The sequence below is a fragment of the Dermacentor silvarum genome, unplaced genomic scaffold (assembly GCF_013339745.2).
Source record: "Dermacentor silvarum isolate Dsil-2018 unplaced genomic scaffold, BIME_Dsil_1.4 Seq633, whole genome shotgun sequence".
NCBI lineage: Eukaryota > Metazoa > Arthropoda > Arachnida > Ixodida > Ixodidae > Dermacentor > Dermacentor silvarum.
The window spans coordinates 9,319-25,125 of record NW_023606551.1 but is presented as its reverse complement, the minus strand read 5'-3'; the positions used below and the strand labels follow the sequence as shown (position 1 = coordinate 25,125).

Genomic DNA, 15,807 nt, shown 5'->3' with positions numbered 1-15,807 from the left:
CTGAAGCATTTTGTGGCTGGTTATGGAAATTTGTATGGAGAAGAACATATGTCTTTTAATGTTCATTGTTTGTTGCACTTGCCAGATGATGTAAAACACCATGGTGCTCTTGACTGCTTCAGTGCTTTTCCTTTCGAGAATAATATGAGACAGCTAAAGAAGCACCTTCGGAGGCATGGAAAGCCACTGCAACAACTCGGAAACAGAATAGCAGAGTTGCTATCAAGCACTTCCAAAGAGCGCCCCAGAGAAGATATCGAGTCAGCTTGTCACTCCCATGACAATGGTCCACTCCTGCCCTCATGCAGCCTTCCGTGCTATAAAACTCTGAGATTTGACAATTTTGTGCTGAGCTTGGATGAGAAGGACAGTTGCTGCATGCAAGGCGAGCACATAATTGTTGTTAAGAATATTGCCACCATGAGTTCTACGAATGAATTGTGCATTATTGGCCAAGAATTTCTTCACAAGGAAGACATGTATAAGCAGCCTTTCGAGTCCTCAAGACTTCAAATTTTTGTTGTGTCACACCTTTCGGCACTTAAAGTATGGCCCATAAGTAATGTCCAGAAAATGGTCATGCTGTCATGGAAGGGGCAGCACGTTGTCATGCCGGAAGGGCATACTGTTAGTTAGGGTTTTTCCAAGCTTTCTTGTCATTCTGGTAGTGTGAAGCCTTGTTTGTGAAGCTGTGTTCATGAGTGTTAGTGCTTTGGCACAAAAATTATGGGAGCACCATAATGCTTGTGGATGTGTTTGAATTGGAATCTTTGCGGCTGCTACAAGTTCATGACATTCAGTGACATTCGACAAATAGTGCAGAGAAGTGTCCAGCTTTCCACACTGAGAGCTGCTTTAAGGAAACATTGGGGAGTAACCATTTTATTTCTGTGAGGTAAGTGGCCCCACAGTTTTTGTTTATCTGTGAGCCGTAATTGCAAGTTTTAGAAAATGTGTAGATAATGGTACAGTACTGGTCCATAATATTTACACACTTGGTATTCAACCTAATATAACTGCAAGATACCTTCAACTTTACTGAAACACTGTAAACAATACAGGCATACCTAGAGGTCGTTGTGTTGCGAGCTGTACTCTGCCTAATTAATCATTAGGAGTTCTTTGTAACAGTAGACCCATGTGAATAGTCAGCGTCAATACTTTGAAGCTGATAGTTGTAAAAAGGGCTGTGTATGCCGCATGGAAAGTTCCAATTGTGATGTAGTGTTTTGATAGCCCAGCGTGTAAGCTATGCACTTGAGTTTTAGGTTTCATACCATGTTTCAATTTTTTTTGCTGGCTTCTGTTTAACATGAGCAATATCCTTTGCTCAAACATTTATTTCCGGGGGGCTCACTGTGTCCACGACAATTATTGTTGGATGGCTACTTTACATATTGCAAAGGAAACATGTCTGACAGTGAATGTTAAGTGATCCATTTGTGACAGGGATTTTTTTCTCCGAGTTAATAGATGGCTTATGTAAGGTTGGTGTGCTTCACAATCATTTTAATGTCTGTATTTTTGTTCACCAACTGCTTGATTGTGATGTGTGAAACTTAGTTTAGCATATTTAGCATATGGTTCAGTTGACAAAATATGTCTAGCTGTATTTATGTATCTTAAATATATTATGTATGCTGTCTGCACCCTTCTGCAGAGAAAGCAAGACAAGGTTTGTCTCAGCTCCTCTATATTGGGGAAAATCTTACTTTTGCTTGTTCATTTAAAAGTGCACTTATATTCAGAATCCGGGCATACATATTACTACTGGCTAATAAGGTGAAAATATTTCGGCCCATGTATAGTATGTATGTATGTACCTGATGTAAACTTTGGATGTTGATAGTGCATTTTATTTCTTTCTACTTTAGATGAGTTATGCCATTGTCGAATTTGTGAAGTCAAAAGAAGTTGAAGTTGTGCCAGTTTCGTGGGTGTCGGATAGGCAGTGCCGCTGGCCTGACCATGTAAAGGCTGAAAAAGCCAGTAGAATGGTGAAGAAACAGACTCCTCCGCAGGCGGCGTGGAAACGCTTTGACATTGCTGTCAAAGGACTGTTTGGTAAGTTCATGTTTCAGCAAGCTGGTTTCTCATGCAAAGCATAGGATTAGTTCTCATTATTTACTTTTTATACAGGTACTTATGATAGTGCACGAAAAAATCTGAACCGTAGCCAGTTCCACTCTGACCTGGGCAGTGATTCTGAAGTGGTTCCAAGGAAGCGATGCCGAAGGCCACCACGGAACTGGACAGACTCTGACTCTAATGCGAGTGGGACAGAAGAGGCCACTGCAAAGACATGTCCACTGACACTCCCCGCCATTCCGAAAAATTTCCCTCAAGGTAATTTTGTGTTATCTTCATTGCCTAACAGATACACCTGTTTTTGTTTTTTCTTCTTCTTTTTGTCTCTTGTATGGCCTTTTGTGCTTTGCTTATGGCTTTCTGCAATTATTTTGTGGTGAGATGCACTGATGACAGGCACTTAACTTTCCTGAAATGCTCAAGCTAGAATATGTTACCACCAGATATAATGCAAGTGGAAACATTTATGTCACTATTGAAACAATGCTATCTTAGCTCCATGACATAGAAAAAAGGGGTAAATTTTAACTCGCAAATCGGTTCAGTTATGAAAGGTCTGTGCAGTTCAATTGTAAAAGATCTGGGATATACACAAACTTTTAAAAGCATAGGATCTGATTGTACACTGTGCTCACTGGCATTTGATTGAATGTGTAATATGCATGTTACTTTTTAGGCCTGACTTCAAGTCAAATGTCAAGTGGAGCTACCGGCAGTGAGAGAGAAATACCAAGAACAGGTATGTTAGCACATATTTTTCTACATAGCTATGCAGCCACTATTTATTTTTATACAAACTATCCTTTCTGTGCAAAAGAAGTCTGGAGCCATGGTCTACGTAAAGTTGTTATAAATGTGATTCAATCTGGGCATGGGGGTTTTTTCCTGCAGAAGCAGGTGTTAATCAGTAAATAAAATGAACAACACAACTTTGCACTGTTTTAACTTCCTAGATGAGGTGGCTTTAGTATAGATCCCAGATGGTAGGGACATATTTGGTATGGAAGCACACTGGAAACAAAATGTAAAGGAAAGGCATATCGATCTTGGAAATACAATTCTGTACTTGGTAAAACGAGGAGACTAGCAGTATTTTTGTACTTCATTGGCAATGATTAGCATTCATTTCAACAGGTTCAGTTTCTCTTCCATATCAAAACTATACAGAAGAATACTGTTTTTTGCTCATTGAACACCTTTTATAATTTCAGGCTTGCTGTCACGTTCAAATTCATCATGCAGTGAGCGTGATAACACTGTTGATGCAGGCAAGTACAGTACAGTCTAGTCTATTTCTTATTTTAGGTCAATATTTAGCTGATCAATAATGTAACTGTGAAAAGGGCTTGGGTTTCTGAGTGGTTTACCATAGTTTCTAAGCACTCTTAGCTAATGCCAGATCCGTCTCACATATGTGGGCACAACTGCAATTATTGTTTACAGGTAATGCAAACAAAGGAGACAACATTTCAGAAACCAAGTCCTTTGTATGCAATTCTGACCAATGAGATTATCCTGTAATGCTAATTTATTACATTTATGCTTTCCAGGTCAACCAGTGGAAGTGGAGAAGCCACAAAGCGCACCTACTGAACATGGCAGTGACCAGTGTATGCAGATTTAAAATTATGGCTTTTATAAATTCTTTCGCAAATTGATTTCATAAGCGTAACGATCACTTGGGAGTTATTTTAGAATGGCACATGTACACAGGGTGTTTCAGAGAACACTCAAAACTTTTTAAAGGTTGCCTGTGGCAGATAGCACAGTTCTAATTTACGAGCTGGTCTGCTTGAAGAGGCGGACATTACTTGAACAAAAATGAAATGCATAATCGGCTAATTAACAAAAAATCACTAATCAAGTTTTAACTAATTACCTTATGGTCCCCGTACTGCAATTTACAAATTCCAGCTGTGCAGTTCACAAGGAAGATCCATTTGGAACAAATTCTCAGGATGACGGCAGTTTCGAAATATTAATTCCCAAACTTTGCGGAGAAATGCATTGGCATTCCAGTTACTTTCTGAACAAAACATCATTTTACACATGAAGCACAAAAGTAACTGGAATGCCAATGCATTTCTCCACAAAGTTTGGGAATTAATATTTCGAAACTGCCGTCATCCTGAGAATTCGTTCCAAGTAGATCCGCCTAGTTAACTGCACAGCTAGAATTTGTAAATTGCAATATGGGGGCCGTACGGTAATTAGTTGAAAACTGAATTAGTGATTTTTTTAATTAGTCGATTATGCATATCAATTTTTTTGTGCTAGTAATGTCCACCTCTTCGAGTGGACAAGCTCATGAACTTGAATTGTGCTATCTGCCGCAGGCAACCTTTAAAAATTTTTTTAAATGTTTGCTGAAACACCCGGTATATATTTCTTTATTGTTGGCTACTGTGACCTCCAAGGTTACACATTGTGCAGTTATTATTATTATTATTTTGCAGATGTACTCCAGCATATGCTGCGTCTCCTCAACACTATACGCTTTATGCTACAGCAACAAGCAGAGAGTATCAACAAACTTTGTGAAATGCTACCATCCGCAGCAGTGACAACATGCACACCACTAGTCAATCAACCGTTCAATTGCCTGCAAGAGCTGCTTGATTTTGATGCAAAGCTGACACGTGAAACCACCAGTACTTTGGTATGCTATGGATTGTTTTTGTATTTTTATATGGCTCTATATAGGCTTTGTTCCAGGCAAGATGTTTACGAGAGCACTGCTTGCAGTATAAATATGTTAATTATTTGTGGGGCTGAATTTGCCCATAACTTTCTTTACTCATTTCTACACCTTGCACACTATGTACATGCGTCTAACACATGCTTTTTGTGATCTCCCTGCAGGTTCGTGAATTTATGCAGCTTGGCGGGAAAGACGCAAACTGGGCGACGAAAAGAATTCTTGGATACTGTTTGACTGACGAGCTTGCTGCACAATTTTCTTGGCTTGGTCGGAAGGGGAAGCATAGCTTTTCAGCCCTAAATATTGCCAAAGCAGTAGCAGGTATGACAAAAACTTACAGTTGTTTATTGTGGTTTAAAATTCTTTTTTTAGCGACATAAGGCATACGCTCTACTGGGAACTAATCATGGTTGGCATTTTACATTATTTGCAGTAAAATGCCACAAGTATTTACAATTTACTGTATTTTTTTTTTCAGAACAACTTGCCAAAAACACAACCAACTTTTTGTCTAAATAGTGCTACCATTTTTCCTGCAGCACTATCACAGAAGCGAACAAAATCGTTATGCGGCCTTTTCAAAATGGTGTCATACTTGAAACGACTTGTACTTGTCGTACTTGTATGTTCCACTATAATAGACTAGTGAAAACGTATAAAATTACGCGCTGTATTTTTTTTGTTACCACCTTTTTAGGTAACAGGGAAAGCTTGAAATATTAGCTATTTGCAGCCTGGCAATGAAACAGTGGCTGGCGGTTATGAGGGCGTGGGCAGCGCTTCACTGCAGAATTATGTTGTATCCGACTATAGCTGATAAATAGCATCTGTGTATCGGAGGTCAAAATCTCTTTTGCAAAAAATCCTTGAAAGTAACAAGGGAGCTTACTTCAAAGTTTATTCTGCCTGTGTGTCATGAAAAATAGTTGCACTGAGCAAACCATTAGAAGTTGCATGGCTGACGTAGCACTGCACAGCCTCCTCTAATGGTTTGTGTAAGTCAAAAGTATGGCGGCGCAACAAAAGTGTAGAATGTGCCCATACTGCATGCAGATTATTAGCCATGAGTAAAAAGATATATCGGTAAAGTACTTTGATCATTTTTGTGACCATACACAAAGCAATGTGGTATATAAAATTCTCTCACAAGAATCGAAAGTTAGGTGAGTTGGTACACTTTCCTAAGACTGGAAATAGCACACAAAGGACAGCGAACAATGCAGCATGGGCACTACACATAACCACTGCATATTGTCAGTGTGAAGTTTGTGGTACTCTTTGGTTACTGTGTAAAATACTTGATAAATTGCTGGACCTTGCAACATTCAAACTAAGAATGTAGCTTAGTAATAGTGATTTGCATACATGTTGCCAGCAAACAGATTAAGGAAAAAGCAACTCAGAAATTTTTCAGTTTTGGTAGGTATAAAGGCCAGTTAAGCAACGTAGCTCGATCTGAAGCGATTCTTTGAACAGCAGCTCTTTACTAAAGTTTGTGTAAAATCTCACAGTATGGTAACAAGTAATTGATTACTAAAATACTATTGAACCGGCATCAGAATTTTTGCACAGGGATGGAAGAGTGAGAAAATTAAAGTAGATATTACATGTGTAGTGGAAAAGATTACAGCCCTGTCATTGCATTAGTGCTCAAATAGATTGTGGTGGCACTGCCCAGATCTAGGATTGATTACGAGCTTTTTTTTACCACTTGCATAACTTTATTAAATTACCCCCATATGATTTTGTGGATGTGCTGAGTAACCTTGAAAACGGGAACTTCAAAGCCATTGCTGCCCACTGCTGCGACCATGCCAAATGAAGCCGCTCAGCGAGATGCACCACAGATTTAATTCTTTGTATGTGCAGGTACACAAGGAATTCAAGTTACGTCTAAATGAACTGTGCAGTTACATTTTGTAAAGGTTTGCTGATGAGTTTTTGATGTGTATTTTCTAAGTTAATTTGGAAGGAAAATTAAATGAGGGCACAAACACGAATGAGGGACTAGCAGTGACCAAAGTTATTCTTTTGAAAAAAATAATTTCTAATGTGCACTACGGAACACCTTATTGTCTTTCATTGTATTTTGGGGTTTGAGAGACAGCATTCCAAGATGCCATTAATAGCCTGATTTACTTTGGCAATTTTAGTAAATGTTGAAAAACAATTTCAGATGCTGCACGCAAAGCTCCAAAAGGCACTGCAGCAGATGTTGAAGAGGCTATTAAGTCATGGTTACGCCACGCACCGGAGCGCCTCCTTGCGAAGGCGCCCAAGACGCCTGAGCACTGGGAACCACAGCAGACATCAGGTGATTTATTTGAAAACATAATTCATAGTAAAAGTCCAACAGTCATAAGTGCTTGTCTTGTAGGCATACCTCGAGGTCGCACCAAGGGAAGCATTGGGATGAGGATGTAAAATCATTATCATTCACTTTCATCCACCAAGCATGCTGTACAAACTGCATAATTTTGTGATTCAGTCTCGGTAGAATCTTGCTGTACTTACAGTGGTCTTAAACCTGAAATCTTTGGTGTTTCAGATTCCAACTGAGTGAAGGGGTTTGCCCAACTCTAGCTCCATCTTCCTCTCCGAGAAAGCCTCTACAGGTTGCCGCTTTAGTTTGGTGCCGCCAACTTCTAGACACCTCTGTACAACTGACTGGCAGAAGTTGACGTTCTGTGTGTTTTGTATTTATTAATAACTGCTGATGAGCTCTAGGTCCCATACCTTTATTTTTCTAAGAACTGATGTGCACTCCTACTGCTGGGATGTGGTATGTTTTTTCAGCCACTTGTCCAGCACTTTTTTCATCTGAGGGGCATTTGGCCCATTTATAGCTTACTGGAAGTAATGGTGTCTTAGTGTTTTTACTGGCAGTTTCACTATCTGCTTTTTACCTAATTGTTAGTGACTTGAGCAAAATTCTGTGGTTGGTTAGATATACTAAAGCTATTGCCGAAGGCAACAAAGGGACAGGGCTGGAGCGAGAAAACAAAACACCGAGCGCTCAATGTGGTGTTTTGTTTTCTCACTCCAGTCCTGTCCCTTCGTTTTGCACAATAGTTTTAGTATGAGATATATACCCTTGCCATGCTAAGCACATAAGTATGAAACAGTCACATTGGTGTTGTTGACAAAGCTTGAAATTCATCAGAAGCCTCCCACTTACTCAAATTGTAAAGCCATAGTTAATTCTTGTTCGGTTTCACTGCTATGGCACTTTTGATGTATCTTTTTTTTCTGCAGTTCGGTAATTTAGGCATATCTGTATTTTCAACAGTTCTGGTAGAGGCTGACCATGGTATGTTTGCTTCTTTTACTTTTAAGTTGTGTGTCAGTGTCGGAATGTTTTCAGCTTTTAGAATTCATGTTTTCCTTTTGTGTGTGCAGATCAAGGAGCCAGCACACTTCTAGTTCTGTAATCATGTATGTGCAAAAGTACAAAGCATTCAGGTTTCTTATTAAGTTTCATTTTTTCGTATTAGGTACCTCTGCATTTTCAGCAATTCAGTAGAAGTTGACCACAATATGTTTCTTTAATTTTTAACTTATGTCTCAGTGTCAAAATATTTGAGGCCATGTGCTTTTTTTGTCATCAACTGTGCCTTTTAGGTTTATGCAGCTTTTATGCTTCCTGTTTGTCATTTGTGCTTGCAGAGCAAGTGACTGGTATGAGCAAAACTACAGTCAGCATTCAGGTTGCTTGTTAAGCTATTTTAAGGAGGGTAATTTGTCATTTCTTTTTCTGTCTAATCTTTGTTACAATAAACGAATGTATCATAGCTTACATTGCCAAAATTTGGCCGAAATCCACGGCTTGTGCAATCTGTCAACTGAAGTACCGTCTGTGCCCTTACTAGTATTGTATTATTTTGTGTATTGCTCCCTATTGTAGTGTTTATTTCCAGTTCTTGTGAAAGCATTCAATTTGTTTTTCATCTGCAACCAGCCCAATTGTGCGGGCTCCTCTCAAAGTGTATTGAAACTACTGCATTTTTACAAAAAACAAACACGTGAAATGATGCTACACAGGTACAAATTAACTGCCCCCGGATGCTTCCAAGAATACTCAAAATACTGATGTCATCAATATAAGTCAAATCAACGGTTGCTGCTTGCCATATAGTTGCACATTGTACTTTTTAGATGTTTAAATTAAGCTTTTCATATAGTTCAGCGACTGATGCTTCATTAAAAATTTCCTGAACATGACAGAGAAGCAAGAATCAGTATTACTCATTAGCCAACTTTGTAACCTCAGGAGCTAACTTTTCAATGTTTTTGCTCCAGCTTAGTAAACTAGTTTGGTTTCTGGACATAGTATAGCATTCTGTATTCCCTGCTTCAGGCTTGCCTTAAAAAATCTGAATGCAAAGCCAACCATAAGGAGTTATTCGATGTTTTCGTGTTGTTCGGTCATAATGTACACTTAATATTTGCTAAGTTATCAAGTGACAACACAAGTGCTTGTGGTGGTAATGCATCTCGATTCTATTCTTGTACAGCATTTCATGACTTATCAAAAGTCCGAGTAACAGGTTGCGCAGCTAGTTCGCACTTAGTGACCTTGTTGGAATATGTTAAATACCCTAGTGCTCACATGTACGTTGTCATCTAGTCAAAACATTTAAGTTAGTGCTGATACATATTTGTGATATGACAATAATCTCATCTTTTTGTTTGTATAATGTTCAGCTGTATCTGCAGTATACAAGTGCTACAGCTAGTGGTAGACAAATATACTACGTGCACATGTTCTTTGAGATGTAGTCTTGTCAGGTATGGTTGACACTTAAACGGACTGATTTTTGTAATATTTTGGATGTAGTGTGGCTAGTCTTTGCCGGTTTTGCTTTAGTGCTGTGAAGATGTCATGGCTGTACAGTACCATTTTGATGGAAGTTCCTATTCTTTAATATAAGAAACATGTGTGTAGCTTTCTGTGATAGCAAAGCAAGCTACTGCTCTGATTGTCATTGTGCATATGATATTGTTCTTAACTGAAATCATTTTACAGATATTGTGTTAATAAAGTTTGTATTCATGTTACAAAACGTCTACCAATTCAATGTAGGTTCCCAGATTTAAAATTAAAAAGCTGGACATCAGTGTACTGTGATAACTAAGTTAACTGAAGTAATTATTGAGGTTGATGGTGATCGTCATTGTGTATGTAATTTCGTGTCAAGAAAGTGTTTGTTCATATTAGAAAAGTGCATTGCAATGAAAAAAAATATATATAGATCACTGCCTCATATACTGTGACACTTTTTTTGCCTGTAATATCTTAGTTGCAACATATGTAAATTGTAAGAGAAGTCAGCCAAATGAATGCTGCAACAGTATTAATCCAGGCAGGTACAAAAGGGTGCAATATGGTGTGGTGCAAACTATACAGAGGGTGTTTCATTTTAGCTGCACCAAGTTTTTAAAAATTGCCTGTGGCAGATAACACAATTCTAATCTTAATCTAAACTACTCGATGAGGCGGCCTTTATTTCCACGAGAAATCAAATCGCCTCACTCAAAAATAAACATAATTACGCTAATTAACTTTAATTAATTATTTTACAGCGCATCTTTCAATCTACAAATTATAGCCGCTGGGTTCACAAGGCGTATCCACTTGGAACGAATTCTCAGGACTGAACCAGTTTCAAGATAATAATTTGCAAAGTAGATACGCCTTGCGAACTCAGCAGCTATAATTCGTAGATTGAAAGATGTGCCGTAAAATAATTTAAAAGGTAATTAGTGTAATTAGGTTAATTATTGAATTAGGCATTTTGATTTCTCGTGGAAGTAATGGCCGTCTCATCAAGTAGTTTAGATCAAGGATTATAATTGTGCTATCTGCCACATGCAATTAAAAAGAAAATTGGTGCAGCTAAAATGAAACACCCTGTATATAAACCTCTGCTAAAGCAATTAAAACAAAGCATGTCCTATGAACATCCCCAAGTTTCAATAACTGTGTTCCTGGGGATGTCCGATGGATGTACTAAAAGGCCCAACTGCATGATTTTGCATGTCCCTGTAACGTCCGAATGTACGGTTCTGGCAGCCGTCGGACGTACGACGGACTGCCAATTTTCTTGCGCATAAGCGTCCTATGGACGTCCGTAGTACATCCGGTGGATTTCTGTGGATCTCCGACGGACATCCATATGTCCAAAACTGGCTGACCAGTGGATGTCCACCGGACTTTCGTTGCCCATTGGGCAGGCATGATGATGGGTTATTTCTGACTACTGTTTTCGCAAGCGCAGCGCAAGCGTTGAACGAAACGGCCAAGAGCTCCCCGTGCGCGGTGCGTACGCTACGGGTTCGACATGCCAACTGAAAGGGCTTGGAAGGGATATGGCGGCAAAAGGATGGATGGATGGATGGATGGATGGATGGATGAGGCTGAACCCTTTACATCGGGCGGTGGCATACGCCACCTAGCCATGGCTATTAACATATTTTGTACTTTGTGGTGGGTGAAATTTCACCCCTGCCTTGATTTTATCCACCAATCAGATAACCTCCGTTTCGCTATTTCTACCCGCTTAAAGTCTAATTTGCCTTCACTGTCCCTAAACCCCAATGCTTTGAAAAAATCAGCCCCGTTGCTTTGCACTGTAGGGTTAAGGCCTTTACAGAAAAGTATGAGGTGTTCAGCCGTTTCCTCTTCTTCTCCACACGCACAGCACAACGTGTCTATACTTGGTACTTGACTAAGTACATCTTAGTCCGCAATACTCCCGTCCTGGCTTCAAACAACAAAGAGCTTCCCCTACAATTATCACAGATATTTTCTTTGGCAATTTCTTGCTTGAAAGTTCTGTATATTCCCAGTGCTGATTTCGTCTGTATCCCTGTTTTCCACAGACCCCTCTCTGTTTCTTTAACCTTTTTCTTAACCGTTGTTTCCTGGTTTCCACCCCTCCTGCAGTCCAAATATTTGATTGACAATTTTCTGGTCATTTTTCATCAGGAGTCATCATTCCTCCATTTTGTGTCAACATTCCTCATGTACAAATAACTGAAAACTCTCCTTGCCCACCGCTTTTCTGCCATTTCTCTCAATCGCTCCTCAAATTCTATCTTGCTGCTGGCTTCCCTGCCCTCAAATGACGTCCATCCCATGACACCCTGTACCCCCTGATTTGGTGCATTTCCGTGTGCTCCCAGAGCCAGTCTACCTACCCCTCGCTGCTTAACTTCCAACCTTGCTCGAACCTCTGATCTCATGCACAGGACCGCGTTGCCGAAAGTCAAACTAGGGACCATCACCCCTTTCCAAATCCCTCTCACCACTTCGTACCTATTGTAATTCCACAGTGCCCTATTTTTCATCACGGCTGCATTTCTGCTACCTTTAGCCGTTACATATTTTTCATGTTCCGTTAGGTACTCAGCCCCATTGTTTATCCACACTCCAAGATATTTGTACTTATCCACCACCTCCAGCGTAACCTCATGTATCCTATGCTCGCTGCCCTGATTATCATTAAAAATCATGACTGCCGATTTTTCTTTACTAAACTTCAAACCTAAGCTATCTCCCTCTTTACCAGAGATGTCCATTAATCTCTGCAAGTCTTCCTTGCTGTCATCCATAAGTACAATGTCATCCGCGTACATCAGTCCTGGTAATGACTGTTTAATCCATTCTCCTTGCTTGAAAAAGGAAAGGTTGAAGCCAAGTCCGCTCCTCTCTAATTTTTTCTCTAATCCTTGTAAATACAGCATGAACAACAGAGATGACACAGGGCACCCATGCCTAAGCCCCTGCTGTATCTCTATAGGCCCGGATACCTTGTTTTCACATTTTATAAGCACCTTATTACTTTTATAGATATCTTTTAAAAGATTACTTACTCCATCTTCCACATCTAGAGTGCCCAGTATGTCCCACAAATCCTTTTGGATTACACTGTCATAGGCTCCCTTGATATCCAGAAATGCGAGCCATAGGGGCCTGTGTTCCTTTTCTGCTATTTCAATACACTACGTCAATGAGAACAGATTATCTTCTAGCCTTCTTTGTTTCCGGAACCCATTTTGTAGTTCCCCCAGCACCTCCTCGCTCTCCATCCATGCCTGCAGTCTGTCCTTTATAATCTGCATCACCACCCTGTAAACCACTGACGTCACTGTGACGGGACAGGTGCGCCCCAATCACCGGTGGCCGCGGCAGGCGGCGGCGCGCGGAAAACAAATGCGATACTCTATAAATTTTCCAGTGACTCTAATGGCGCGCCACCGTGAGCGCCATCTCGTTTCTCTAAAGCAAAATCGGATTGTGCTGGCTTTGGTGATATCCGAGACGACTGGTGAACAGTGAACCGGGCCAACCAGACGGCCTCAAAGACTGTGACTACTAGTGCACTGTACGTGACGAACTGTGTTTTATGTTTTTCCTCTCTTTACTTTATACGCCTCACTTTATTTCCTTTCTTGTTTTTCTACATCTCCTGTGGCGTTGACAAACGCCTGCCCTGCGTCAAAAGGTATCAGGACCACTCACTTACTTACTTACTAACTGCTCCGCGAAAAGGGTCAATATCCGTCTAAATCGTCCAAGTGCGCGTTCAAATCTCCGCGCTATCGGCGGCGCGCCGCCAAAAGGGCCATCTCGTTTCTCTAGAACAAACTGCTCCGCGAAAAGCGTCAATTGGCTGCGAGTTCGGGCTATACGTGGCAGCACCCTCACCACGTTAGCATAGAGAAAGGAATTCAACTATGACGTTAGTGTAGATGGACGGTCGGCGGTGCGCATGGAGGAAGGCGGCGCGTATTGAAGTGTACTCGGCGTCGCTTTGCTGTGAGCAATTCGGTAATGATATATTGCCCTCCAATGTTACGTTTTTGCACGAGATGCACAGGACATTCCTATTATACATGAAAGGAGCGCAAAACGCAGTTTCTCTTCCGGTACATTCATGGTGCTTTTTGTAGGTGTTCGGCTTGCGTTCAGCTAGAGTGTACTAGATTGTTCAGCTTATTCTGTTGGCGCTGCTGTTGTGGAACTCAATTTTCTTCTATTCTTGCACTGGTGATAAAAATGCCTGCATTCATGTACACTGAAGTTAAAGTAACTAATTTTTGTGACTCTATTTCACCGCTTGTACGCATACATAACTACATTTTACTTCTTTTTCGAATATCGGTCGAATAAAATGAAGTTACTTAGTACGGCACAATGAGTGACAGCGCAGCAACAGGATCACCGTGTGGCTTCACATGCTTTTTTTTTTTTTTTTTTCGTGGTAACAGTAATAACGTAGCATTTTAGCACAAGGGTGTTTTTCGTGATTACGTGGATAAAAATGGTGAGAATCATTTTAAATTATTTTAGGAGTCAACATTATTGCGTTGTTTTCTTTATTTGTGAAAATAATGACCGCTACCATGCATCCGTCAAGCTAACAAGACCTCGCTAAAGAGCGCATTGTATTAGGTGCCAGCAAGTCAGTTTTACGAAGTCCTCTGTCCAGCGACTGTACACACGATCCTCTTGCAATTCAGCATTTCCGCTTCGCAACGATAAGAATTATGCTACCTGCCACAAACGATTTTTAAAAATTCCGTAAAGCTTAACTTTGCCAACTTTGCTATGTAACTGAATCACGCGTGCGGCCTCACACGTGCGGCCTTTATATTAGACGGAAAGACAAATTGGTTCGTAAAGAGCGAAAATATCGGACAAAAAGTTTCCAAATTAACGGTTTTTTTTCTTCGTTTTTTCCTTGCAAAACAATTACCTTTTCTTTCTTCTCCTTTTTTATGTTTTGTTACTAATCTGCGCCATAGAGCTGGACGCAGGGCCTTCCCAATGAAATGTTTGTGCGCGTCGTGCACGACATTGCAGGTATTTTCTGAAAAGTAAAACTATGACACAAAGTGCATTAGATACCATATTTGTGAGCGTTCCATTTCCGTTGTTATCTCATTTAATTTTTTCGTATCTAGCAATAAGGTATCAATTTGTAAATTTGTCCTCTGCATCGTACGCTTGGCATGGTTCCGTACCGTCACTTCACCGCACAACACAATGACTGCCCTGCTTCAGGCAGTGTTGGACTGTGATGCAAATATCACCAGCACGTCAGGGTTCGACTGTGTTGCCCAATTCCAAGAAACATTACAAAAACTGCCACTGTCTTCACTGTGATACGGCCACATCGCTTAGAGCGTGTCAGAAGACGGTATGTCGATCGGGGACTATAGTTGCCCTGTTTACTAGGTTTATTCATTGCTATAGCAAATATTTAGCATTTTTAAATATTGAATTTACGTTTGATTGTCTACGCACTTAAAAAATAAAGGAATAAAGACAACAAAAAAAAAAAGCACTGCCGCCAGTGAGGTTTGAACTCACGACCCCTGGTTTACGAGACCAGTGCTCTACCACTGAGCTATAGCGGCACACACGCCACGTACCTTTCCGTGCCAAAGGAAAACAAGCAGGCCGGTGTTTTTTTTTTTTTTTTTTTTTTTTTTTTTTTTTTTTTTTACTACGACTTCTTGCAGCTCACGACAACTTGCAGCGGATAACGTATCACTGCAGCGTATGTTAGGATTGGTGCCTGCTTTGCCCTCTCTTTTTGGTGATGAAACGGGATTCGTCGAGCGGTGTAACGTGGCGAGCAAGTGCAAAACCTTGGAAATGGCTTGCGCGTGATATCACACGGCAATGGCGAAACGCCTCGCTTTTTTTTTTTTTTTTTTTTTTTTTTTTTTTTTTTTTTTAGAGTAGCGCCTGCGCGCGGCAAAATTATTTGTAAACCTTCAACAACAACAGAACACTATTTCATACACAAAAAAAAAACAAAAAAAAACAGTGCATTCTGTTTTTTTTTTTCTTTTTTTTTTTTGCACGTTTCTTCGAGTACAATAATAACCACAACAGCTGCACACACCAGACAAGGACGACATGCGTGTGTCTGTGCGTGTAAAACTTTCTGTGGCTATGAAGGGAAAGCTACGGAGGCAAAGCGCCCACAATTAAGTGAGAGTGC

General features: G+C 40.3%; 2 protein-coding genes and 1 non-coding gene across 4 annotated transcripts; 2 read left to right on the top strand and 1 right to left on the bottom strand.

Moving 5' to 3' along the window:
• Positions 1-1,813: 1,813 nt before the first annotated feature.
• On the top strand, positions 1,814-3,488 carry LOC119435330 (uncharacterized). The gene is made up of 4 exons (XM_049659802.1): positions 1,814-2,064; positions 2,140-2,346; positions 2,765-2,827; positions 3,300-3,488. The coding sequence occupies exons 1-4, from the start codon at positions 1,875-1,877 to the stop codon at positions 3,374-3,376; spliced, it is 537 nt and encodes a 178-aa protein (XP_049515759.1). The 5' UTR covers positions 1,814-1,874; the 3' UTR covers positions 3,377-3,488.
• Positions 3,489-3,592: 104 nt separating this feature from the next.
• LOC125939674 (uncharacterized) lies at positions 3,593-7,455 on the top strand. Of its 2 annotated transcripts, XM_049659801.1 has the most exons (5): positions 3,593-3,698; positions 4,545-4,747; positions 4,951-5,110; positions 6,966-7,103; positions 7,338-7,455. In XM_049659801.1, exons 1-5 carry the CDS (start codon positions 3,593-3,595, stop codon positions 7,346-7,348), a joined length of 618 nt encoding a protein of 205 aa, XP_049515758.1. In that variant the 3' UTR covers positions 7,349-7,455. The 2 variants fall into 2 exon arrangements, with proteins under 2 accessions (XP_049515758.1, XP_049515757.1); XM_049659800.1 differs by having other exon boundaries at positions 6,966-7,432.
• A 7,687-nt stretch (positions 7,456-15,142) lies between these two features.
• On the bottom strand, positions 15,143-15,214 carry Trnat-cgu (transfer RNA threonine (anticodon CGU)). The gene has a single exon. It is a non-coding gene; the product is annotated as a tRNA-Thr (tRNA).
• Positions 15,215-15,807: the final 593 nt, after the last annotated feature.

Bases quoted from the DNA above. Each gene is read 5' to 3' on its own strand.
- LOC119435330 (XM_049659802.1), top strand. From the start codon at position 1,875: ATGAGTTATGCCATTGTCGAATTTGTGAAGTCAAAAGAAGTTGAAGTT. The intron at 2,347-2,764 runs GTAATTTTGTGT...GTTACTTTTTAG, and splicing joins TCCGAAAAATTTCCCTCAAG to GCCTGACTTCAAGTCAAATG. The intron at 2,828-3,299 runs GTATGTTAGCAC...TTATAATTTCAG, and splicing joins GAGAGAAATACCAAGAACAG to GCTTGCTGTCACGTTCAAAT.
- LOC125939674 (XM_049659800.1), top strand. From the start codon at position 3,593: ATGAGATTATCCTGTAATGCTAATTTATTACATTTATGCTTTCCAGGT. The intron at 3,699-4,544 runs GTATGCAGATTT...ATTATTTTGCAG, and splicing joins TGAACATGGCAGTGACCAGT to ATGTACTCCAGCATATGCTG. The intron at 5,111-6,965 runs GTATGACAAAAA...AAACAATTTCAG, and splicing joins TATTGCCAAAGCAGTAGCAG to ATGCTGCACGCAAAGCTCCA.